The sequence below is a fragment of the Haliotis cracherodii genome, unplaced genomic scaffold, assembly GCF_022045235.1.
Source record: "Haliotis cracherodii isolate W230 unplaced genomic scaffold, xgHalCrac1.p SCAF_5, whole genome shotgun sequence".
NCBI lineage: Eukaryota > Metazoa > Mollusca > Gastropoda > Lepetellida > Haliotidae > Haliotis > Haliotis cracherodii.
The window spans coordinates 48,849,118-48,874,327 of record NW_027266308.1 but is presented as its reverse complement, the minus strand read 5'-3'; the positions used below and the strand labels follow the sequence as shown (position 1 = coordinate 48,874,327).

General features: G+C 44.7%; 2 protein-coding genes across 2 annotated transcripts; both read left to right on the top strand.

Moving 5' to 3' along the window:
• The first annotated feature begins 2,814 nt into the window (after nt 1–2,814).
• Nucleotides 2,815–8,228, top strand: LOC139443724 (mucin-2-like). The gene is made up of 2 exons (XM_071224655.1): nt 2,815–2,842; nt 4,111–8,228. The coding sequence occupies exons 1-2, from the start codon at nt 2,815–2,817 to the stop codon at nt 8,226–8,228; spliced, it is 4,146 nt and encodes a 1,381-aa protein (XP_071080756.1).
• Nucleotides 8,229–13,022: 4,794 nt separating this feature from the next.
• Nucleotides 13,023–24,563, top strand: LOC139444364 (vitelline envelope sperm lysin receptor-like). The gene is made up of 9 exons (XM_071225318.1): nt 13,023–13,064; nt 14,050–14,110; nt 14,723–14,904; nt 16,206–16,366; nt 19,024–19,178; nt 20,038–20,134; nt 21,385–21,538; nt 21,708–21,804; nt 24,460–24,563. The coding sequence occupies exons 1-9, from the start codon at nt 13,023–13,025 to the stop codon at nt 24,561–24,563; spliced, it is 1,053 nt and encodes a 350-aa protein (XP_071081419.1).
• Nucleotides 24,564–25,210: the final 647 nt, after the last annotated feature.

The window sequence follows — 25,210 nt, the reverse complement described above, 5'->3', positions numbered from 1 at the left end:
ATAGGAGATCTGGTATCTAAAACCAAGACTATCTCTCATCCCGGATCGTTTGCCACACTACAACGCCAACTGCCGGCACTTCATGGAACCTGGAGCCGTATGCCCCGCGGTCTGGTAACAGTTGCACTTAAGAGCTGAGAGTAATCTATCCGGATTTTCGATTTTACCATCAGGCGATCGTTCACTTCAAGCGATCGTCCTCTCAAACCCTTTATAGGAAATCGTTTGATCTACCTGATGTTGGTTGGCAGGCACAATGGCGATGTTTGATGCATAAGTGGAGGAACCGTCATGTGACATGTTTTGAATTACAAGTACATATCTCCTAACTAAAAGTAAATAAACAATGTTTGCGAGCATGATGCTTTTGATAAACTCTGAGATCTGAAAGCACGACCATTACGTGCAAACTCCTTGTGTGGGACATATCCGTTTTGTAAAACTAATTCGAGATGATAAATGTTATTTCTTTCTCGAGATGTCGATACTGTATGCTACTGGACTGTTGTATCTAACATCACTTACACCTACAAGGGTTAAAGGAATTGCGTAATAATGAGTTTTTCGTGGACATTACGTGATGTCCTTGAGGTATACCCAACAAAAACCTGCGCAATTGTTTAGCTGTGACAAATCAGTACAATAGGCAGGGTCTGTAAGACTTTTGGTAAACGGATAGGCTTGAGGAACCGACTGTCACATGACCAGCGTCTCTTTGACGGAGTGTATGCTGCATAAATTGCGTGTGACGTCCTGTGTCCTTTAGGGGCGTCAGAATTCTATGGCCCTGATAATGATTCATGTAAGCACAATACCCATCCTCGTTTATCAGGTGTATTATATCTCCATTTTATTAATATGATAAAAGCCCTGTACGTTTCCGCCACCAAACCCTTGTTTTGTGTGCAGTTCTCATGACATCAGGCAAACAACTACGTCCAACAATATTATACGCTTGAATCACGCGTCTAAGGCCCAGGCGTCAAGATATGATCGTGGGTTGGAATCCCGGTTCGCCACGATTATGTTTCTAGGTTTGTCAGCACCATACCCATGCTCGTGGGTTTCAACGAAGTAGTAAACGTCAGAAACCTGCATCACTTCGGGCTTTCCTCCCACATTAAACTGACACGCCGTGATATACCTGGGGTACTGTTAAAAGCGGCATTAAACCCAACTCACTCACTCACACACATTCCCTCCATACTCAGGATTGAAATCTTTTCCAAGTCCCATCTAATAGTTCATTTACAACAGTCACCTGATTCGATTATATAGATCGAGAACTCGCTAGGACAAGGACGCTTTGGAAAATAGATCTATGCCGGACACGCGTTCAGAAGAGGCATTTCGCTATAGTATTTGTTTATCTGAACAATGGTAATTCCAATCAGCATCTGTTGATTTCAAGTTCGCACCTGCACTACCTCAGTCTTGAACTTGCAGGCCCATATGTGCTGAGACTAGATGCTGATTGGAATTACCATTGCTCAGATAAACAAATACTACAAAATCCTTTCCATATTCATGAATATTCCTACTTATAAGAAGACTCGATTGTACGATGCTGATGCATCACGAGCACTAGCGATAGTTACGATACCAGGGGCGGTATTCACAAAGCTTCTTAGAATTTTCTAAGAAATTGACTTAAGTTTAACCTGTATCTTCTGATTAGTTCTTTGTCAGAATATATTTGCAGTACATCTCTTCAAGCGGCGGTTTGTACAATTCCTATGGCAGCCATATTGGATGTCTTAGAAAATTCTTAAGGACTTAAGTAAGCTCATGAGGTATTTTAAACTTAAGCAAAGAACTACGCACTGAGAAGCTCTGTGAATATGACTGGAATTACTTAAAACTTAAGTTGGTTGTTAGGGAAACTAAGATTTCTTTGTGGATTTACGAATTCTTAAGGCTTAAGAAAATTCTAAGAAGCATTGTGAATACCGCCCCAGGTTTACTCGAAAAGCTGAGCGGATCAACATATGTGTTTTTTTTTGTTTGTTTGTTATTTAACGTCGCACTCAGCAATATTCCAGCTATATGACGGCGGTCTGTAAATAATCGAGTCTGGACCAGACAGTCCAGTGATTGACATTATGAGCATCGATCCAAGCAATTGAGATCGATGCTATGCATCAACAAAGTCAGCGAGCCTGACCATCCGCCTCGCCTCTTATGACAAGCACAGTCGCCTTTTACGACTAGCATGGGTTGCTAAAGACCTGTGAAAAGGCATCAAAGATGGAACTTGTGTGTTTATTTTAGCATCTTCTAAGGAGGCATGTGTATACCGAGTTGTGTGAAAGACATGTTCTTCAAAATCATTATTCTAGATTATGAATCGTTTAGTAAGTGATCTGTTCAGTCTCTGACTGTTTATCCAGGTGAACTACCGCGGCACTACTCTCAGAGGTTGTTCGAATTGATTTTCTGATGCCCTCCTCAAGTACTCATCAAATGGTTTTATCCATGTACACGAGTTTATTGTACACTTAAAATATCAATTTTACTTTATTCACAGAACCAGTGATGTATACGCTGATTCTATGGATACATACCACAAAGACATAAAAACAGGAGTCACTAGGTACTGATGTGTGAGAAACATGAGAGTCCATTTGGGTACATTGATTTTGCCATTTTTTTAGAAGCTAATATATTGGTGCATTTCCAAGCCATTGTCATGTAGATCCTTGTAGCACTAAATCACAAACTGACAAAACACACAAACATTTACAGTCAGAAGGAACAGTGTCGATGTACATTCAACTGAACATATGACGTATCAGCATGTTCGCGGTCGTTATAATGATGTTCATCTTCAGCGAAAGTCAAGGTAGGTCCTCCTTATCATAGCTAGACTGTATCTCGACTATGATTATATCAAACTTAACACAGTCATGATGCTCATCCACTTTCCTGAAGTTATCCATCTAAAAACGAAACGATATAATTGTGTGTATTATTATTTTGATGATATTATAATATAATTTTGAGTTCGAAATCGCCGTATGGAACAATCACACAGCCTAACAAACAGTGAACCAACATATCGCAAGCCTTTTTGGTAAAGTGATATCATATTTTGATTTTACTGAATATTCACAATGATAATGAGCTTTAATCGGCTTGTCTCAAACAATGATGTTCATCATAAACTGAATGATTAAGTCCTTTCAACAAAATACTTTGGAAACGCTGCTTCGAAGGACCACACTGTACACAATGAAGCGACGACTCTTGCAACTCTAAGTTGTACATGTCATTAAAGACAGGACGTCTCAGCATTGTGACGCGGAAAACATCACAGAACGTGATCATTTTAAAACAAAAAATAAATCGTTCATTGGACACCTGGATGTCCTGAAAAGCTATGTGTGGCTCCCCCTATCATAGAAAAGAATTGAATAATCTGGAATGCGGACTTCACTGCAGACTGAGATGCTGTTCAAAGCGGCGTTTCACCAAACTACTCACTTTAGTTTGTATATTTTCGTTAAGTGACACACGTGTGGTTCTATGTTTACTCCACAATATAAACTCTTCGGGAAAAAAAATAAAAAAAATAAAAATGGTGAGAATATTATTATTCGTAGAGCTTGATTTCGGATCAATCGATCCTGTACTCTTGTCGTTGACCTGGACAACATTTTGGATTTGATGGTCCTTGTTCCACAGTCTGCGAATCACAGGCTGTGAAACATTGACTTCTGCCAGTTTCCAGCGTGCCAGTATCCAGCAGACGCCGCATCGCAAGTTCATACACAAACAATGAAGGAAATAAATAAATAAATCACATCTTTCACAACAAGCAGAATCAATAAGATTGACAGAAATAATGTTTCAGAGAGATTAATCGCCCTCTCTTGGAAGTGTCAAAATCAGGAATGACAGCCTACGAGTGGGTGGCGCTCTTGCGTGTAGCACATGCAAACTAGAGGATGTGTTGTGGTGTTAAGTTTTACAGACATAAATGTTCTTGCATAGTTCTTATCTTTGTTCTAATACTTAGTATCAAAATTTATATTTGATGATCCCCATCTTTTAAAGAGTATAGTATGCTTGGAATGAACTCTCACATACTGGCTTGAATGTTTCTTTCAGTGGCCCCAACTTCGCCAGGAGCTTCTAGCAGTACTGCAGCAGTCACTGGTGGAACCAGCACATTATCTGCCCCATCTGTTTTTCAACCAACAACCGCATCCTCTGTGGCAAGTTCGTGGTTACCTACTGGTGCACCGTCTGCTGCTGATCATGAACTGCAACTATCAACGTTTCCATCCTCTGATGTTCCATCAAGTGTTCCATCATCTGACGCTCCTTCATCAACGGGCCATGACGTTCTGTCATCATCTGTCAGTTTTGAAGATCTATCATTACCTGATGCTTCTGGGGTGTTATTATCGTCAACATCTGGTGATGTCCTAGTAACACCTTCTTCTGGATACCCACCGTCACTCACCCCTTCTAGTGTGCCGCCATCATCTACTACTAGTGATGTCCTAGTAACACCTCCCTCTGGATACCCACCGCCACTCACTCATTCTACTGTGTTGCCATCGTCTACTACTAGTGATGTCCTAGTAACACCTCCTTCTGGATACCCACCGTCACTCACCCCTTCTAGTGTGTCGCCATCGTCTACTCCTGGTGATGTCCTAGTAACACCTTCTGGATACCCACCGTCACTCACCCCTTCTAGTGTGTCGCCATCGTCTACTCCTGGTGATGTCCTAGTAACACCTCCTTCTGGATACCCACCGTCACTCACTCATTCTAGTGTGCCGCCATCGTCTACTCCTGGTGATGTCCTCGTAACACCTCCTTCTGGATACCCACCGTCACTTACTCATTCTACTTTGTCGCCATCGTCTACTCCTGGTGATGTCCTAGTAACACCTCCTTCTGGATACCCACCGTCACTCACCCCTTCTAGTGTGTCGCCATCGTCTACTACCGGTCATGTCCTAGTAACGCCTCCTTCTGGATACCCACCGTCACTCACCCCTTCTAGTATGTCCCCATCGTCTACTCCTGGTGATGTCCTCGTAACACCTCCTTCTGGATACCCACCGTCACTTACTCATTCTACTTTGTCGCCATCGTCTACTCCTGGTGATGTCCTAGTAACACCTCCTTCTGGATACCCACCGTCACTCACCCCTTCTAGTGTGTCGCCATCGTCTACTACCGGTCATGTCCTAGTAACGCCTCCTTCTGGATACCCACCGTCACTCACCCCTTCTAGTATGTCCCCATCGTCTACTCCTGGTGATGTCCTCGTAACACCTCCTTCTGGATACCCACCGTCACTTACTCATTCTACTGTGTTGCCATCGTCTACTACTAGTGATGTCCAAGTAACACCTCCTTCTGGATACCCACCGTCACTCACTCATTCTACTGTGTTGCCATCGTCTACTACTAGTGATGTCCTAGTAACACCTCCTTCTGGATACCCACCGTCACTCACCCCTTCTAGTGTGTCGCCATCGTCTACTCCTGGTGATGTCCTAGTAACACCTCCTTCTGGATACCCACCGTCACTCGGCCCTTTTAGTGTGTCGCCATCGTCTACTCCTGGTGATGTCCTAGTAACACCTTCTTCTGGATACCCACCGTCACTCACCCCTTCTAGTGTGTCGCCATCATCTACTCCTGGTGATGTCCTCGTAACACCTCCTTCTGGATACCCACCGTCACTCACTCATTCTAGTGTGCCGCCATCGTCTACTCCTGGTGATGTCCTCGTAACACCTCCTTCTGGATACCCACCGTCACTCACCCCTTCTAGTGTGTCGCCATCGTCTACTACCGGTCATGTCCTAGTAACGCCTCCTTCTGGATACCCACCGTCACTCACCCCTTCTAGTATGTCGCCATCGTCTACTCCTGGTGATGTCCTAGTAACACCTCCTTCTGGATACCCACCGTCACTTACTCATTCTACTTTGTCGCCATCGTCTACTCCTAGTGATGTCCAAGTAACACCTCCTTCTGGATACCCCCCGTCACTCACCCCTTCTACTGTGTTGCCATTGTCTACTCCTGGTGATGTCCTAGTAACACCTCCTTCTGGATACCCACCGTCACTCACTCCTTCAAGTGTGCCGCCTTCGTCTACTACCGGTGATGTCCTAGTAACACCTCCTTCTGGATACCCACCGTCACTCACTCCTTCTAGAGTGCCGCCATCGTCTACTCCTGGTGATGTCCAAGTAACACCTCCTTCTGGATACCCATCGCCACTCACTCCTTCTAGTGTGCCGCCATCGTCTACTCCTGGTGATGTCCTCGTAACACCTCCTTCTGGATACCCACCGTCACTCACTCCTTCTACTGTGCCGCCATCGTCTACTCCTGGTGATGTCCAAGTAACACCTCCTTCTGGATACCCACCGTCCCTCACTCCTTCTAGAGTGCCGCCGTCGTCTACTCCTGGTGATGTCCTCGTAACACCTCCTTCTGGATACCTACCGTCACACACTCCTTCTACTGTGTCGCCATCGTCTACTCCTGGTGATGTCCTAGTAACACCTCCTTCTGGATACCCCCCGTCACTCACCCCTTCTAGTGTGCCGCCATCGTCTACTCCTGGTGATGTCCTAGTAACACCTCCTTCTGGATACCCACTGTCACTCACTCCTTCAAGTGTGCCGCCATCGTCTACTACTAGTGATGTCCTAGTAACACCTCCTTCTGGATACCCACCGTCACTCACCCCTTCTACTGTGTTGCCATCGTCTACTACCGCTGATGTCCTAGTAACACCTCCTTCTGGATACCCACCGTCACTCACTCCTTCAAGTGTGCCGCCATCGTCTACTCCTGGTGATGTCCTCGTAACACCTCCTTCTGGATACCCACCGTCACTCACTCCTTCTAGAGTGCCGCCATCGTCTACTCCTGGTGATGTCCTCGTAACACCTCCTTCTGGATACCCACCGTCCCTCACTCCTTCTAGAGTGCCGCCATCGTCTACTCCTGGTGATGTCCAAGTAACACCTCCTTCTGGATACCCACCGTCACTCACCCCGTCTAGTGTGCCGCCATCGTCTACTCCTGGTGATGTCCTCGTAACACCTCCTTCTGGATACCCACCGTCACTCACCCCGTCTAGTGTGCCGCCATCGTCTACTCCTGGTGATGTCCTAGTAACACCTCCTTCTGGATACCCACCGTCACTCACCCCTTCTAGTGTGCCGCCATCGTCTACTCCTGGTGATGTCCTAGTAACACCTCCTTCTGGATACCCACCGTCACTCACTCCTTCAAGTGTGCCGCCATCGTCTACTACTAGTGATGTCCTAGTAACACCTCCTTCTGGATACCCACCGTCACTCGGCCCTTCTAGTGTGTCGCCATCATCTACTACTAGTGATGTCCTAGTAACACCTCCTTCTGGATACCCACCGTCCCTCACTCCTTCTAGAGTGCCGCCATCGTCTACTCCTGGTGATGTCCTCGTAACACCTCCTTCTGGATACCCACCGTCACTCACCCCGTCTAGAGTGCCGCCATCGTCTACTCCTGGTGATGTCCTCGTAACACCTCCTTCTGGATACCCACCGTCACTCACCCCGTCTAGTGTGCCGCCATCGTCTACTCCTGGTGATGTCCTAGTAACACTTCCTTCTGGATACCCACCGTCACTCACCCCTTCTAGGGTGTCGCCATCGTCTACTACTGGTGATGTCCTAGTAACACCTCCTTCTGGATACCAACCGTCACTCACCCCTTCTAAATTGTCTCCTTCGTCTACTCCTGGTCATGTACTAACTACACTTCCTCCTGACCATCAACCGTCATTTTTGTCTCCTGTGTCTCAGGGAACAGATTTAACATATGATGTTTTGAAATCCGTCATGACTTCTCCAGTTTCATCGCTAGTACATGCCTCAACCGAATACAAAGTCCCACCTCTCGCGAAAACGTTTAACGATGCAACCACAACTCATAAGTGTATCTGTCGATGTAGAGTGTCCATCCCGAGAGATTTGATCATGGCTCGTTCTGCGAGTCAAGAGTTGCAGCAGGAACTGCTTCTAGAGAGGAAAAACGTCTCAAGGTACCTTCTCACGAAGATAAGCGTGTCGAACAAACAAGTAAAATCCACATATATAGGGAGCGTTGGTGTAGGACTGGTGCTGGTCATGATCTGCCCCATCATCATCCCTGACGTTGTAACATTGTATTTCTATGTCATGAAAGGCGGGAACTAAACGAAACTACCAGTCATATTAGTCTCCTCTTGGTTAGCTTTTTCCTGTTGTCAACTGACCAATCGGAAAGTGATACAGAATCCGCAACTTAACGCCTGTCGGACTTATATCAAAGTGACAAACATGATTCATGTCAACTTTCAGGAACAGTATAGAGTTTTTAAAAGAGTTTTAGATTTAAGCATTTCGGGCTATTAGAAAACATACAATATGGAAGAAATACATTCGACGTGGTTATTCATGATGTGGAAAACATTCAAGCTATGTCGTGTAATGAGGCGATTATGGATATAGATTCAGGACCCACTTGCACAAAGCGATCTTAGCGAGAAGATGATCGTAACTCACATGCTTTAACATAGGCTTACAATAGTCGTAGCGCTAAGATCGCTTTGTGCAAGTGGACCAAGGTCGAAATGGATGACTACTTCTCGCCTGATTCTTGAGGGCGTGTTTCAGTTAGCCTTGGCGACATGGGTTAATTCAACTGACACACATCTTTACTGCGGACTCCTACAAATCCAAATTGACTCAGAAACAATGAGAAATAACGTAACCTCTGAAATACAGCTCAGTGAAATACGAGTGAGTGAGTGGTTGTGTTCAACGTAGTTTTTAACAGTTTTTTAACAGTTATATCACGGCGTGTCAGCTTTATGTGGGAGGAAATCCTGAAGTGATGCATTTCTCAGACGTTTACCACTTCGGTGAAACCCACTAGCTCATGTATGATCCCCACAAACCTAAAAGCTTAATCGGGGCAACCCCACGATCATAGGTTCCTGGCGTTTCCATGGGACTCAACTCTGCACAGCGTATTGCCGCGACTCAGCGAGTTTTATTTGACAAGAATGAAAAAGAATGAAAATGGCAATCCCAGTGCATATTCTTATGGTGTTTAAGTTGTCCTTCAATAGTCAGAAGTCGGCAGTTAATGAAGCGCCTTTAAAAGGTTATATGCCCAAACTGTTAGTTTCCTGATTACCTTAGGTGAGGTGGGGTGAAATGGGGTTTAACGGTGAAGTGAGGTGAAATGGGGTTTAACGTCGCGTCCAAGATTATTGCACGTATATAGCGACGTGCATGTACGTGTGTGTGTTTGTGTGGCTGCTTGTACTAGTCCGGACTGATGCCGATTTATAGTGCTAGCCAACTGAGATACATGCCGCAGTTTAACATGAATACCCCACTCAGACACAGTATACTGACTCCGAGCCGGCCAGTCCTTCTGTAAACCCTTAACGTCGAGCTCCAGACAGGGTAACAATAAGTACCATCTTTTAACATCTTTTGGTATGACACGACCTTGGATCGAACCCCGGAACTTCCGCTCTCCGGGCGGATGCTCTACCACTAGACCACGGAGGCGGTCCTGATTACTTCAGATCGGGAGTCTGACATAGCAATGTGTTTATTCTAACTGTACATGGTTATTGCGTCTTTGTTAAGTTGCAATTTGTATACGGAAACAGAAGACTGTACACCGATAGTTACTAAACTGCCTGGCTTCACACATTGTAACCATGTCGGGAAACGAACCCGGGTCTTCGGCGTAAACCCATGCTTGCCGTAAAAGGCGACTATGCTTGTCGTAAGAGGCGACTAACGGGATCGGGTTGTCAGGCTCGCTGATTTGGTCGTCGCATACCAATTGCGTGGATCGATGCTCATGATGTCAATCACTGGATTGTCTGGTCCGCCGTCATATAACTGGAATATTGCTGAGTGCTGCGTTAAACAACAAACTTCGGCGTGACGAGCGAACGATTTAACCACTAGGCTACCCGGCCGCCCCGCAATGCATGAACAATGTAATAATATAAAGTATAATATATTGTTTATTTTTTTTATTCACAAAGTTTCAATGTTAGAACTGGTCCCCAGAAATCATAATCGATGGGGTGGTCAGGCTCGGTCGACGGTGTGGATCGGCGTTCAAAATATCAGTCACTGGGTTGTCACGAATATTTACAAGCCGCCATCTTGCGTGTGTGTACATGCTTGTCTGGCGCTCGGCATTAAGGGGCTAAAACAAGGACTGGTCGCCTCGGAGTCAGTACACTGTGTCTGAGGAAGTATTCAAGTTAAACAGCAGCATAATATCTCAGTGGGCTTGCACTATTAAATTGGCATCAGTCCGGACTAGTACAGTCGTTATGTAAGTGCAATAGACCCGACGCCAAACCCTAGTTCACCTCACCTTTTTTTAATTTCATGTTCGATTTTTCGATTACAAACCACAATAATTAATCAGTGTGATGTAGTCATATATTTCTCAATAGATTTGAATCAGATTGTGAAAGTGAGGCGATAATATTTCCATGAAAACATATTAATGTACTAAATTCGTTATTAAGTTATGCCAGTCAATAAATTGAAATGCCGTTCTGTCCCTTTTTGCTATTTTTCAAAACCTGTATGGCTTTAAACGTCATGATATACGACATGAATAATAGTAAGACTATGACAATTACATATATTCTTTTTACAATTATTGTAAAATGTTGTGCAGACAATACTTTAATATCTCACGTGATATTCTCACGTCAAAACACGTGCACCCCGTGCAACTCCAGAGGTGGCAGGTGAGGTCTAGCTCGTATTTGTCGTAATGATTTAGCCAACATATGAATTAAAACTTTCCGGTTCTTATGATGTGTGTTACTGACCCGAATACCTACAAAATACAACTAAATTGTTTATTAATATCTTATTTATTTCAATATATAAGATTATAGGATTTTAACAAACAATCACAAACTGGTGTTGTTTTCGAGGGGCCGCCATTATGTTTCCCCAAACCGTACCAGTTTTAGTTTTCGATCTGGAACCCTTATTCAAAATTCTTTTTCGATGAAATAAAGTAATAGTTTTTGGAGGTAAGTGTTTTAGGAAGGGATTGGTTTAAAGATGTAAGACATATTTATTATGACTTGTAGCCAGTCGATGTAGCGGTGTGCTGTAAATCTATCAGCACACGCTGACATACTTTTCTTACGGGATGTCCCGTAGCCCCCAGGTGGAGACAAAACAGCCATCTTGTATAAAACGAGGATTGGGTGAGGGGATATAGCATCTTATTCCGCACCCTGAACCAGCGAGTTTCGAGAAAATGCCTACCCCCAAAATATAAATAATTCGCAAATGAATGGGTGTGCAACATGTACAGTGATGAAAGGCTACTTTCACAACCCTGAAATAAGTGCTACCGAAGCTATCAATGTGATTTTGATTTTATCCGCCGACCGGTGTATACTCAATACGTCGAATGGAATGTGATACTACGATTGACGTATTATACGTATTATTTGTAGTTATTCCCGATCTGGTGGTGGTTAATCTCATAGTACCAATGTTGACTTTTTAGCATAGCTTGTACCATATGAACAGGATTGTCACGTTTATCGTATTTGGCGCTGGAAGGATTTTACGAGTGTTTCTTAGAGGAAACGCCGATAACACCACAATGTAATTGATGGACGTTCAGATTATATCTAAATGAGAAATTTGTAACAGCATATTTCAACAAGGAAACATGTTCGTCTCATTATATTAACCCCTTTATAAAATGTCACTCACTTGTCATTCATAGGAGAAAGTTTTCTCCCAACATCACTTTCGAGTAGAATCTACCAGGATGGTTATTTGTGGGGTATTGTCGTAACTGCTTTCGGGCGTCAAGTACGACCCTACTTCAGTTACTAAAAGTATTGCCGTTCGTGGTCATCATGGTCAATTACGCCATGACTTTGCAACTCACCTTGTCCGCAGTGGCTCGGCTCAGTCAAGGAATGATTGGTCTAACGACGCTTACTCCAAGTTGTCTTTATCGGCATTCATACTCGCATAATAAAGAAATGCAACACCAGCTTTATACTCACATAGTTTTACTTACTCTCAGCCCATCTATCAATATAGGACGGGATCAGACTGGCCAGACTCGTCACTATATGGGGAAACCGCGCTATCCTCTCCTAATGTTGAAGACATTTATAGTGTTCGGGCCTGGCCTGGCCTGTCTTTGTCACATGTCACAATACCTCATTTTCATTCGTTAAAAGTTAGATCTGACCATGAACTCACTTGTGTTGTAATTGGAAAAATACAGAAGCCTACGTGCCAGATTGCTCATCTATCTATTGATTTTGTGACTTGCCCCGGATGCTCCAAATGAAATATATCTTGAAATTCTCTGCTTGTTTCATTAACTAATGGACGATAACCTGGAACCAATCCAATGATAAATATGAAATGTCTTTTATCTATTGATTCCTTTCCAACTAAAAGTTCTGTCACAAACTATATCTAATGCAACTCCTCATTGCAGCTATAACGGTTTTATTTGTTACCATGTCATTTCTATGCCTCTCCTACTGACCAATCAGATTCAACCTCTCGTATCACTTGCATTTGCTTCAAACAAAACGGTGGCGCCCAGTCAAGGCGATCTGATCGATAATCAAGATCTATATTGTGATAAAACGAGTCTTACATCGCGAAGTGCATCAAATCACGTGAGCACCTTGATCAAAAACATGAATAGATTTAGAAAATATCTGTTGACAACGAGTTAGCGGTGCACATGTTTTGCAAAAGCTGCAGTCGACCGAAATCTGAATGACACTTTACGAACTGGATTTCGATTTCGTTGCGCGATTTTGATTGGACTATGCATAGACTCGTTGGTGTAGCCAAAATGTAACTCCAAACGGAAACTGGACTTTTATAGTCAGTTAACTCACTTGCCACGGGAAGATGGTCATATCCGAATGGTAATTGTTTTTTGCTACAGAAATGGCTGGTTTTTCTGAGGCTTTGGCGCTCCTGGTTTTTCTGGTAAGTAGACACTTTCTTATGCGGTACTACAATAACTGGACATCTTTGAATGATGTGAATGCATCATGCCTGTTTAACAAGGCAGATGAAATATATTCAAATGAGTCTTCGTCTTAAAGCTTTAAATTATTGTAAACACACATCCTGATAGCGTACCTTGAATCCTTGGTTGAACGTATTTATACGACTTTAATTGTTTTGGTATGATAACCATTACATGGTGTACATGTACTGTATTACGTATCAAGGATGAGGAACGGATGGCCCAGCATCAGACGTACCTGAAACCTCTCCTCGTGGGTTCCAGTCCCAGGTTCGCTTTGATTGTTTCTAGGGTTATCATCACCATGGTCATGCCAGTGGGTTTCACCGAAGTGGTAAACGTCTGAGACCTGCATCACTCCGGGCTATCCTCCAACATTGAGCTGACACTCCGCGATATAACTGGAATACTGTTAAAAGCGGCGTTAAACCCAACTCACTCACTCATTCACTCACGATGCTCATGTCAATCACCGGATTGTCTGGTTCAGACTCGATTATGTACAGACCGCTGTCATATAGATGGAATATTGCAGAGTGCGGCGTTTATTAACAAACAAATCATATTTAAACGTATTTGTCCAGCCCACATTAAGACAGTGCGTTTTATTTGTTTGTTTTAAAATGAAGCGATGCACGGCACTCCAGGTGCACTGGTTCAATGTGTGGAGGGGGGCGGTCGGGTAGCCTAGTGGTTAAAGCGTTCGCTCGTCACGCCGACGACCCGGGTTCTATTCCCGACATGGGTACAATGTGTGAAGCCCATTTCTGGTGTCCCCCGCCGTGATATTGCTGGAACATTGCTTAAAGCGGCGTTAACCCATACTCACTCATTCAATGTGTGGAGGTCATTAAACACGCGGAAACCGCATGTAGCATAGGGTTGAGTCTGTCGATCGTGAACAATTCTTTCTGATATGGACTTTCCTATATTCCTGTGTAGACCACGGCTTTATCACAACGTCCCCCAGGTGCACAGGTGCCAAAGGATTACATCATCGATGGTAAGTATAATCTGAATCTTGCAAATCATTGCTATATGTGCCTATATAACTAACATCAGATCGGGATTTGATGGTCAGGCTCAGACTCGATTATTGACCGACCGAAGCTGGAATACTACAGAGAGCGGTGTTAAGCAAGATGCAGCAAAACTCAGATTGCAGGGTACGTCACCCTGCACCTAACCACTGAACAGTTTGCACTAGTAATACATTGAGGCAAACTGTGCACACACCCTGCGTGTGACCCCTACTCCTTCCGTCCTGGGTGGGAGGTGACAGGCAGCCGCTAACGGTGGACATGGCCTTGACCTTGACCTGTGTCACGTCTTCTAATTGGACACTGTTCATATGTTTAGTAAATGTTTATTTTTCTCCATTCTTAATCAGCTCATGAGTTTCCCTTTTGGGAGGAGTATATTAAGGGGCCGATCATTTAATGAATTTTGTTTTTTCCCACGACAAGTTATTCAGATCTTAACATGCCGAGAGAACGGTTTTATTTGTATTAAGCTTAAGGAAACAATTTCCATCATCAATTTTTTTTTTTAAAAACAATTCCAATAAAAGTTCACAATATCAAATGGTCGCCCCTTAGAGACATCTTTGATTTAGTTAAACAGAAATGTGGTGAAGAGGGCACCCAGACCGAAGTCTGTGTGATGACCGACCTCAACGTGTTTATTCAACTGGAGTGCAAGGGAGGCCGCCTGTATAACTTCACAGCGGTCGACCGCGTCAAATACTGTGCTGTCGCGCACTTCACCGGCGACGAGACCAAGACATGTGTTTATCCGGTAAGAGCGCTGATGTACCTTATCCTGTTCCACCGACCGCCTCCGTGGTCAAGTGGTAGAGCGTCCGCCCGACGAGCGGAAGGTCCGGGGTTCGATCCCCGGCCTCGTCATACCAAAAGACGTTAAAATATGGTACTTGTTGTTACCCTGTCGGCATTAAGGGGCTAAAACAAGGACTGGTCGGTTCGGAGTCAGTATACTGTGTCTGAGTGGGGTATTCATATTACACTGCGACATGGTATCTCAGTGGACTAGCACTATAAATCGGCATCATTCCGGACTAGTACAAGCAGCCACACACACATACACGTGCATGCACGTCGCTATATATGTGCAATATTCTTGGACGCGACGCGACGCGTTTCACCTCACCTTTCCCTGGGACCAGCCCTAACTATCGCACTGACAAAACCATATGCGGGGCATATGAATCATATGAGTAATCATATGGGTATCTTGAAACACTAAACTGTCTTCTGATATCAACCACCAGATACGGAACACTTTCTGTTTTGGGAAGCACCATTTTGATTTGACCTACTCGGCAGTTTTACTCCTGAGTATTCTCGGACTTTGTTGCTGCTGCCGCCTACTGAAGCACACGTGTCATCTCATTAAGAACTGTTCGAACTTTACCCCTGAGCACCCAGCAGTGAATGGGTTTCCGGTAGCATGAGATGGCAGTGTGATGGTAAACTTTCCAGTGCCTCATACCGTAGCTTGGTTTATATACTCCCCAGGGTGCTGAGAATGAGATTTGAGTGAGAGATCCAAAGTCAGGGGAATACTGCAGTCCAATGAACTTTTACTTGAACGGATTCTGAATACAATTGTGTGCCATACGTGTCTCTCTCGTCAATCTATTATAATAGATGTATCAATCTATTATACATATACTACATAAATATATTTCAAGGATCACACATAGCATAACAGATTAACTACACTAATATGAAATAATCGGATCGCCCTTAACATTTTTATAGTAGTGTATTTCGAGGTATCATACCTATAATTATCTTTAAGATAAGATAGTAATTTAACTGTATTTATTGCAGAAACATTTCATTATTCAACAGATGCAATTTTTCAAATGACAAACATATCTAGGTGCCATACCGGCGTGGATCGATGCTCATAATATCAATCACCGGATTGTCTGGGCCAGATTCGATTATCTCCAGACCGGGAGTCCGGCGTTCTTATACACACGCTGACACGGACACTATATTATTTTCATACCACAGTCGAGCTGGAATATTGCCGACAATTCATTCAAACTCAAATACTACTGCCCACAGAAACGTCACGACTTGAGGCTGTACTGTGTAAAAGTTCTGGTCGACGTTGTTGACAAGGAAGGCTCCTCGGTCGGCATCAACCGGATGATCCGGTACACCATGACCTGCACCTATGACGAGAACGGAGAACAAGTATCCGGTAACAGTTCCATAGTAGAGCAGTGAGTACAGACACTGTTATCTGGATATGAGTTGCTTTACCGATTCCGCCAATCTTAAAGAGGAAATTAAAAAACATCAGCCCTATCTTTATTACGCTGACTGCGAAGCAACGTTTTCACGACAAAAGAATCCTATATTCTTACATTAGGATGACGTGTTGTTTCAGAATACTAAAGCCCTGTTCGCATGCACGACGTTTACTCACGTATGCAAAATTGCACGTGTATATTTACTATGCGTACGCAAGTTATTAGCCAGATGATGTTTATTAAACGCAGTAAATGCAATAACTACATCTTCAGTATCATGTGGTGGCAAGTATTTAAATGGAAAGATTTATTTCAAATTGCGGAGGAATAAGGCGATTTTTCCTCACCAACTTGGTTTGACAATGGTGGCTGGCGTATATAAAACAAATGTGTATGGAAGAATGACATAGATACCGCTAGGTGGGAAAGTGTGTACCATGATGGTATTGACAATGAATGGTATGCTAATTGTCATATGTAGACACGTTTGCTGAGGTCTGAGAGGAGGTCTTGGGGCACCTGAAGCCTCGTGAGGTAGGAGAACTGGGTAAGAGAACCAATACCAGCAGAGAACAGGGTTGGTATCTTCAGCAGAATACAGAACTGTGGTTCAAAACTACAGTGTTCTATAGAATCCATGTACGAGAGCTTTTAGTGAACATCTCATGCACGACAACGTCCCCTTACCAAGTGAGGAAGGTTTGACAGTGGTCATTAATGGTAGCGAGATCTTGACGGGTTGCGCATGCCTGAAATCTATGATTATGGGTTCGAATCCCTATTGGCCCCAATTGTTTTTCTAGGTTTGTTAGCACCATACATGTGCTCGTTGGTTTCACCAAAGTGATAAACGTCTAAGACCAGCATCACTTCGGACTTTCCACCCACAACAAGTTGACACGCCGTGATATAACTGGAATACTGTTCAAAGCGGCGTTAAACCCAACTCACTTACTCACTGACCCGTGAAGATTCCGGGGTAGAATAGGTCTTCAACAACCTTTGCTTGCCATAAAAGGTGACTATGCTTGTCGTAAAAGGCGACTAACGGGATCGGGTAGTCAGGCTTTCTGACTTAGTTGATGCATGTCATCGATCCCAATTGCGTGGATCGATGATCATGATATCAATCACTGGATTGTCTGGTCCAGACTAGATTATTTACAGACCGCCGTCATATAGCTGGAATATTGCTGAGTGCGGCGTTAAACAACAAACTAACCGACTTACTCACTCTTCTCTATACTCAATACTTTCCTATTACGTTTCCTGTACAAAAACCTTATTAATCCGGATTACATCAGTCGTAGCCGGTCGGGTAGCCTAGTGGTTAAAGCGTTCGCTCGTCACTCCGAAGACCCGGGTTCGATTCCCGACATGGATACAATCTGTGAAGCCCATTTCGGGTGTCTCCCGCCGTGATATTGCTGGAATATTGCTAAAAGCGGCGTATTCACTCACTCCAACATCCGGAATTAGATTTCTGGACTAAGACGTTAAAAGATGGTACTTGTTGTTACCATGCCTGGCATCCAACATATCGGTATTAAAACAAAGACTGGTCGGCTCGGAGTATTCTGTGTCTTACTGGTTTATCCATGTTAAACTATGGCATGATGTCTCAGTGGTCGAGTATTATAAAACCGCCATAAATCAAGCAGTCACACACTCGTGTATGTTCGTCACTATATTAGTGCAATAGTCTCGAAAGCGACGTAACACTCCAGACCCGTGGAGATCCGGGGTAGAATACGTCTTCAACAACCCATGCTTGCCATAAAAGGCGACTATGCTTCTCGTAAGAGGCAACTGACGGTGTCGGGTGGTCAGGCTCGCTGACTTAGTCATCGCATGTCAATAGTGTAGGTCTATGCTCATGCTATCAATCACGATCGAGACTCGATTGTTTACAGACCGCCGTCAAATGACTGGAATATTGCTGAGTGCAGTGTTAAACAACAAACAAAACGTAACACCCCATTCCATATCGCCTCACTGTATATGAATGAGGTCTTTGAAAAAAGTTTAGAAGTGATACACATAAGAGAATATATGGATGTCAACTTCTTTATTATGAGGAACACAGCGTTTCGTGGTATATGCTTACTCCTTCATCAGGTGAATGAATGCCATGAGGCAGAGAGCATATATATATGTACATGTAAGGACAACAGTAAGATAACAAAAGGTGGAAAATAACAAAGGGTAGAAACTAAACGGAAGCCAACAGATGATTGGCGCTGATAGGTGATTAGCAATAGACAATGGAAGCCAACACATTACAGTAATCCATATATTCTCTTCCTTATGTATATGGGGGGCACCGGTGGCCCAGTCGTCTAAGGCGCCGCGATTTGCTGTGCAGAGTTGCGTCCCTTCGGCACGCCAGAAACCTATGATTGTGGGTTTGAATCCCGATTCGCCCCGATTATGTTTCTAGGTTTGTCAGCACCATACCCGTGTTCGTGGGTTTCACCGAAGTGGTAAACGTCTGAGACCTGCATCACTTCGGGCTTTCCTCCCACATTAAGCTGACACGCCGTGATATAACTGGAATACTGTTAAAAGCGGCGTTAAACCAAACTCATTCACTCACTCCTTATGTATATGAATTCTTCATATGTCAGGTACCATGCACCGAACGCTGTCAACGGGCACGCGGGCAAGGAGACGGCGAAGGGGGTGACTGTTCTGCTCACTGACATCCGCGGTGTCCCCCTCAAAAGCGGGATTCCCATAGACAAAACTGTGTGTCTGAAGGTCTTGCTGGACAACAGCACTGGTAAGATATACCTGCTCCTCGGATACTTTCAACGGGAACACGTTGGAAGATGTCCTGTGCTTCTAGAACCGCACTAAAGAGCAGCAGGGGGTCAGGCTGGGTGACTTTGCGTGTCAACGTACCCGAAGGCGTGGGTCGTTGTTCACGCTTTGTCACTGATGTCTCTGGCTCTCGTGATACATTCAACTGGAACATTGCAGAGTGCAACGTAAAGCGATCACTCATTCACTTTCAATCTCATTCTCACTCTCCTGACATTTTTGTGCGCATGGATATATGCGTTATAAGTAGACTGTCATTTTTCTTCTTACAATTATTCTTGTAACAAAGAAATAATATATCTTCACTTGAATGCACATGCATGCATTTGCAGTCTTTTGTCAGTTTTTTTCTGAATGTCCTTTAGTGACAAATTTTGGCGAAAATCAATTATCAAAAGTACACTTGAGGTGTTCAGCAGTGCACAACTGTAACTAACCTCAGCTGTTTCTCTTTAATAGTGTTATCAGTGTAATATCAGTGAAATATGCCTGCCCGGAGAGGGGAAGGTCGGGGGTTCCATTAAAAGCTAGTATTAGTTGTCGCCTTGCCTTGCGCTCGGCATTTAGGGGCTAAACAAGGATTAGTACTCTCTGAGTATACTCTGAGTGTGCATGGGGTGTTCGTGTTAAACTGTGGCCCGATATCTCAGTGGGCTAGCACTATGAAATCGGCATTAGTCCAGACTGGCAGGCACGCACGAACGCACGTCGCTATTTTTCATTACATTGATTTTACTGAATGCAATGTCCCGGTACAATTCTAGTTATGACAAGCCATTGGACTTCAACATTTTTACCGAATCCTATCTGAAATCCAGGATTACTGTTGGACTCCAAGCCCATCAGCCTGTTTCCCGTGTCGTGTGAAGCTATAGGGACTACCACAGGGCACAGGCACGCCATTGTCCGATCTGGGTGAGTTAAAGGACGCTGCATGTAGGAGTGTTTTGCAAAATGTGTACTATTCAAAAGTTAAGGACGAGTGGACCAACCGAGTCTTTCACATCACCACATTTCATCTGTCATGGCCCTCTCTTTCATATCACCATAGTGCCACGAAAGACTCGGCTGGTCCAAGGAGGAAACTTAATTTTTTTATAGATATAAATAGTTTGAGAACACAGTGTATGTCTATCTCTCAAAAACTCCTTGTCCACTTCCTCCCTCTCCATCCACCCTCTCCATCCAACCCGACCGCCGACCCCCGAACCATCCCGCCGACCCCCGAACCATCCCGCCGACCCCCGACCCATCCCCGCGACCGCCGACCCATTCCCAGAACCGCCTACCCATTCCCAGAACCGCCTACCCCCGACCCATCTCCACTAGCGCCGACCCATCTCCACTAGCGCCGACCCATCTCCACGACCGCCGACCCATCCCCACGATCGCCGACCCATCCCCACGACCGCCGACCCATCCCCACGACCGCCGACCCATTCTCACGACCGCCGACCCATCCCCACGTACCCCGACCCATCCCCACGACGCCCGACCGCCGACCCTTCCCCACGACCGCCGACCCATCCCCACGACCGCCGACCCATTCCCAGAACCGCCTACCCCCGACCCATCTCCACTAGCGCCGACCCATCTCCACTAGCGCCGACCCATCTCCACTAGCGCCGACCCATCTCCACAACCGCCGACCCATCTCCACGACCGCCGACCCATCCCCACGACCGCCGACCCATTCCCAGAACCGCCTACCCATTCCCAGAACCGCCTACCCCCGACCCATCTCCACTAGCGCCGACCCATCTCCACTAGCGCCGACCCATCTCCACGACCGCCGACCCATCCCTACGACCGCCGACCCATCTCCGCGACCCCCGAACCATCCCCGCGACCGCCGACCCATCCCCACGACCGCAGACCCATCCCCACGACCGCCGACCCATTCTCACGACCGCCGACCCATCCCAACGTACCCCGACCCATCCCCACGACCGCCGACCCATCCCCACGACCGCCGGCCCCGACCCCCGACCTTCGACCCATCCCCGCGACCGACGACCGCCGACCCATCCCCACGACCGCCGACCCCCGACCAAGATGTACAGTGTACAGAGATGTATAGTTTGAACTATATTCTGTATGATCACTGGATTACTGTCGTGACATTCACACATTTGAAATATCACATTCTACTACCTATGTTGCAGATGTGGAGACGGCATCATCATCGAGAAGACGAAGGGTTTTTCTATGATGCCCCGGGTTGCACTCAGCCCATACTTTAAGTTCTTCGCGTTAGAGAATGACAGCAGTTTCCGTATAATGTGCAACTTTACTCTGTGCTCAAACTGCGTAGGAAAGGTACGTATCTTAACGTGTCAAGAATAATAGACAAATTGGTCTTGCCAGTTTTAGGTGGGATATGTAACTTTTAGCCCACAAAACAGTGAAGATCCGGGTTAATCCAAAAGTTTCCACATTCGTTGATTCTATCCCTATGGGTGATATTTATACGCTTACTATATTCCAGAACTCTTGCAGTGGCACAGCAGCCAAACCGAGAAGCATATTCAAGCTGTTTGGGAAGTGGATTGAAGCTGGCAATAGAATGAGAAGGGAAGCTCCCGGTACGTCTCCACACACTCGGCTACCCTTGTAACGAACACCCTGCAGTTTGTTATATCCGTAGTCCCTTGTCCAGGCGTGTAGAGTCCTACCAGCAGACATGTTCGCAAATCCACGTGTAGAGTTGAGTCCCTAGGATGTAGACCCGTGAAGATCCGGGGTAGAATAGGTCTTTAGCAACCCATGCGTGCCCTAAAAGACGACTATGCTTGTCCTAAAAGGCGACTAACGGGATTGGGTAGTCAGGCTCGCTGACTTGGTTGATGCATGTCATCGTATCCCGATAGCGTGGATCGATGCTCATGATGTCAATCACTGGATTGTCTGGTCCAGATTCGATTATTTCCAGACCGCCGTCATATAGCTGGAATATTGCTGAGTGCGGCGTTAAACAACAAACAAACTTACTTCAGCGTGATGAGCGAACGATTTAATCTAATATGAAATTCATATTGCACCGTAAAGTCTTAAATAGTATACTTACTGAGCTTTGAAGAATTAACATCAGTTTCCACCGGACGGTCCGAAAGGAAATTGTCCATCTCCGAGGTTTGGAGACATAGTGGTGCAGAATATTGTGCGAATGTTTGCCCAATTAGTAACGAATTGCGACTTGGTGTAAGGTGTTTTATTTTTAAACGTTTTGTCGCAATGATAAAACTGTCATCTATATATTGTTGACAGTGATATCGTTCTGAAACGCACGTAAAATATCCTCTTTCGACCACAGATTTCAAGTAAGCGTCCGCGAGCTTTTCACATCAGCAGTCGCCCCAACACTGTATGCATTTTTTTCCCGCGTTTCCTGTTATAAATATTTGTCTTGTGGCCCATTTCGTTGATTTAGCTGTTTGTTTTTAATTGAAAATCCTATATCCTATACGGATGTTCAACACATATATTACTCAACGAAAGACGGGGGTATTTTTCTACTGACCTAATATGACTGGACATATCATGAACATATCATGGACATGGCTGGACATCACGGAAAATTATTTAATTTGAGATTCTTTAAGCCAGGGACTTATTGCTTATCGGGCTTCTTTCACACATGAATGTGCGAAAACTGTTTCATGTAAACATTAATAACAAGGGGCCGCAATTCCATGTAAAGATTTGCGTCTCTTGAACACGCCAAAAACCTATGATTGTGGGTTCGAATCCCGGTTCAGCATGATTGTTTCTAGGTTCGTCAGCACCATACCTGTGTTGGTGGGTTTCACCAAACTGGTAAACGTCTGAGACCTGCATTACTTTGGGTTTTCCTCCCACATTAAGTTGACACGCCGTGATATAACTGGAATACTGTTCAAAGCGGAGTTAAACCCAACTCACTCACCTCTTCGTGAAACTGTTACAATTATCAGGTAATTACGAAGTAGGATATATCATCCTCCACAAAACTGTCAACTATCGTTGTCATGCACATGACTGAATAAGATACAGTGCTTACATTCCGGGTTAGTGGAATTGTTCCTGTGCTTGTAGGTGTCGATTAAATAGATCGGTTGGTCAGGCTCACTGATTCCTTTTCATCATACTTACACGGGGTGGGCCACCGAGGACTTCTTCCTGCTGTATGACGGCGGTCTGTAAAGAGATCGGACCAGACAAACGACCGATTTATATTATATAACTCACATTTAAGCTTTACTTAGAAGTCAAATACTTTCCTCTAAGACTTACACATAGTAGGAATTTGATTTGGGGTGATCACACACAAATAAACTAAAATCGTATGGATTAAAGGCGAACCAAAACGAAAAAGGATTGCAGAATTATCTCCCTTAGACCGCGGTATCTTCATCCGCTATTTGCGTTGATTGCAAAACATTCAGCACCAGCGTTCGGAAGCTCAGGTGATCCCGCCCGCTTTGAAAAGTTTAACATTGAAATAAATACCCCATGTGTAAGAGTGGGTTGGTTGGTTGGTTGTTCAGGATCGGTGACTTAGTTGATTGCATGTTATCCAGCCCCAGTGGCATGTGACGTCGTTCGTGATATCAATCACTGGTTTGTCTGGTACAGGCTCGATTGCCCCGTTTAGTGATCCAGGGCATCATAGGTCAGAATCATGACTTGCTTGTATCGAAAAGGGTATCGGGTGGTCGGATGGTCGGGCTAATAGCATAGCTTCTTGCCGACGGTGTTGGACGTGATCATGCTGTCACTTGTCAGGTCGTAACTCGATTTACAGCCGTGATATGGCTGTAATATTGCTGACTGCGGCATAACACAACATTCACACTCACTATAACTCGAGCCAGCAGCCTCCGTTGTCTAGTTGAAAGTGTCAACAGGAGAACGGAAGGTCGGTGCTTTGATCCAAAAGACGTTAAAAGATGGTATTGTTGTTACCCTGCCTGATACTCGTCATAAGGGAAATAAAACAAATACTGGTCGGCTCGGATTCTGTACATTGTATCTAAGTTTGGTGTCCTTGTGAAACTGCTGCATGGTATCTCGGTGGGCTGTAACTGGCATTAGTAGTACATTGATACGTCCCTATATAAGCGCAATAATCTTGAAGGTGAGGTCAAACCCCATTTCACCTCGATTATTTTACAGGCCGATATGACAAACTTCGAATATCAACCATACACGGTTATAGAGTATTCTTTGTATTTACTGAACCTTCATGTTGCTTGTTTCAGTGGAGAACGCATACCCGGGTCTGACCGTGCTTGCCGAGGAAGATTTCCAGATTGCAAATGATGGGAAACATGATATTAATACCGACAGTGACAGAAACACATAGTCGACGACCACCTGTAAAAAATCACAGCCAATAAAAGATCGCACTATTTTCCGTGTCTTTTTTCGTTCAAATCGTCAGGATACTTCGTACTTTGGGAAGCAGACATCAAGCATGTCGTTTTATGTAGCGTATCGTTGGTCACATGGGATAAATAACGTGTCGTTGGTCACATGGGATATGTAATGTATCGCTGATCACATGTCGTTATATGTGGCGTATCGCTTGTCCCATGTGATATGTGGAATTATCAAAATCAACGAATTATAGATACCCCCTTCCCCAAAATGCACGAAATCACAAACGCACGCAATCGCGCACTTATTATGTCGTGATATGTAGCGTATCGTTGATACTGTGATATGTAGCGTATCGTTGATGACATGGAATATGTAGCATATCGTTGGTCACATGGGATATGTAGCATATCGTTGGTCACATTGGATATGTAACGTATCGTTGGTCACATGGGATATGTAGCATATCGTTGGTCACATGGGATATGTAGCGTATCGTTGGTCACATTGGATATGTAACGTATCGTTGGTCACATGGGATATGTAGCGTATCGTTGGTCACATTGGATATGTAGCGTATCGTTGGTCACATTGGATATGTAGCGTATCGTCGGTCACATGGGATATGTAGCA

What these genes read in the sequence shown, in the direction of transcription:
- LOC139443724 (XM_071224655.1), top strand. Translation starts at nt 2,815, where the DNA reads ATGATGTTCATCTTCAGCGAAAGTCAAG. An exon ending in CATCTTCAGCGAAAGTCAAG is followed by an intron (nt 2,843 to 4,110) that starts GTAGGTCCTCCT and finishes TGTTTCTTTCAG; the next exon opens with TGGCCCCAACTTCGCCAGGA.
- LOC139444364 (XM_071225318.1), top strand. Translation starts at nt 13,023, where the DNA reads ATGGCTGGTTTTTCTGAGGCTTTGGCGCTCCTGGTTTTTCTG. An exon ending in CCAAGACATGTGTTTATCCG is followed by an intron (nt 14,905 to 16,205) that starts GTAAGAGCGCTG and finishes TACTGCCCACAG; the next exon opens with AAACGTCACGACTTGAGGCT. An exon ending in CACGCCATTGTCCGATCTGG is followed by an intron (nt 20,135 to 21,384) that starts GTGAGTTAAAGG and finishes CCTATGTTGCAG; the next exon opens with ATGTGGAGACGGCATCATCA.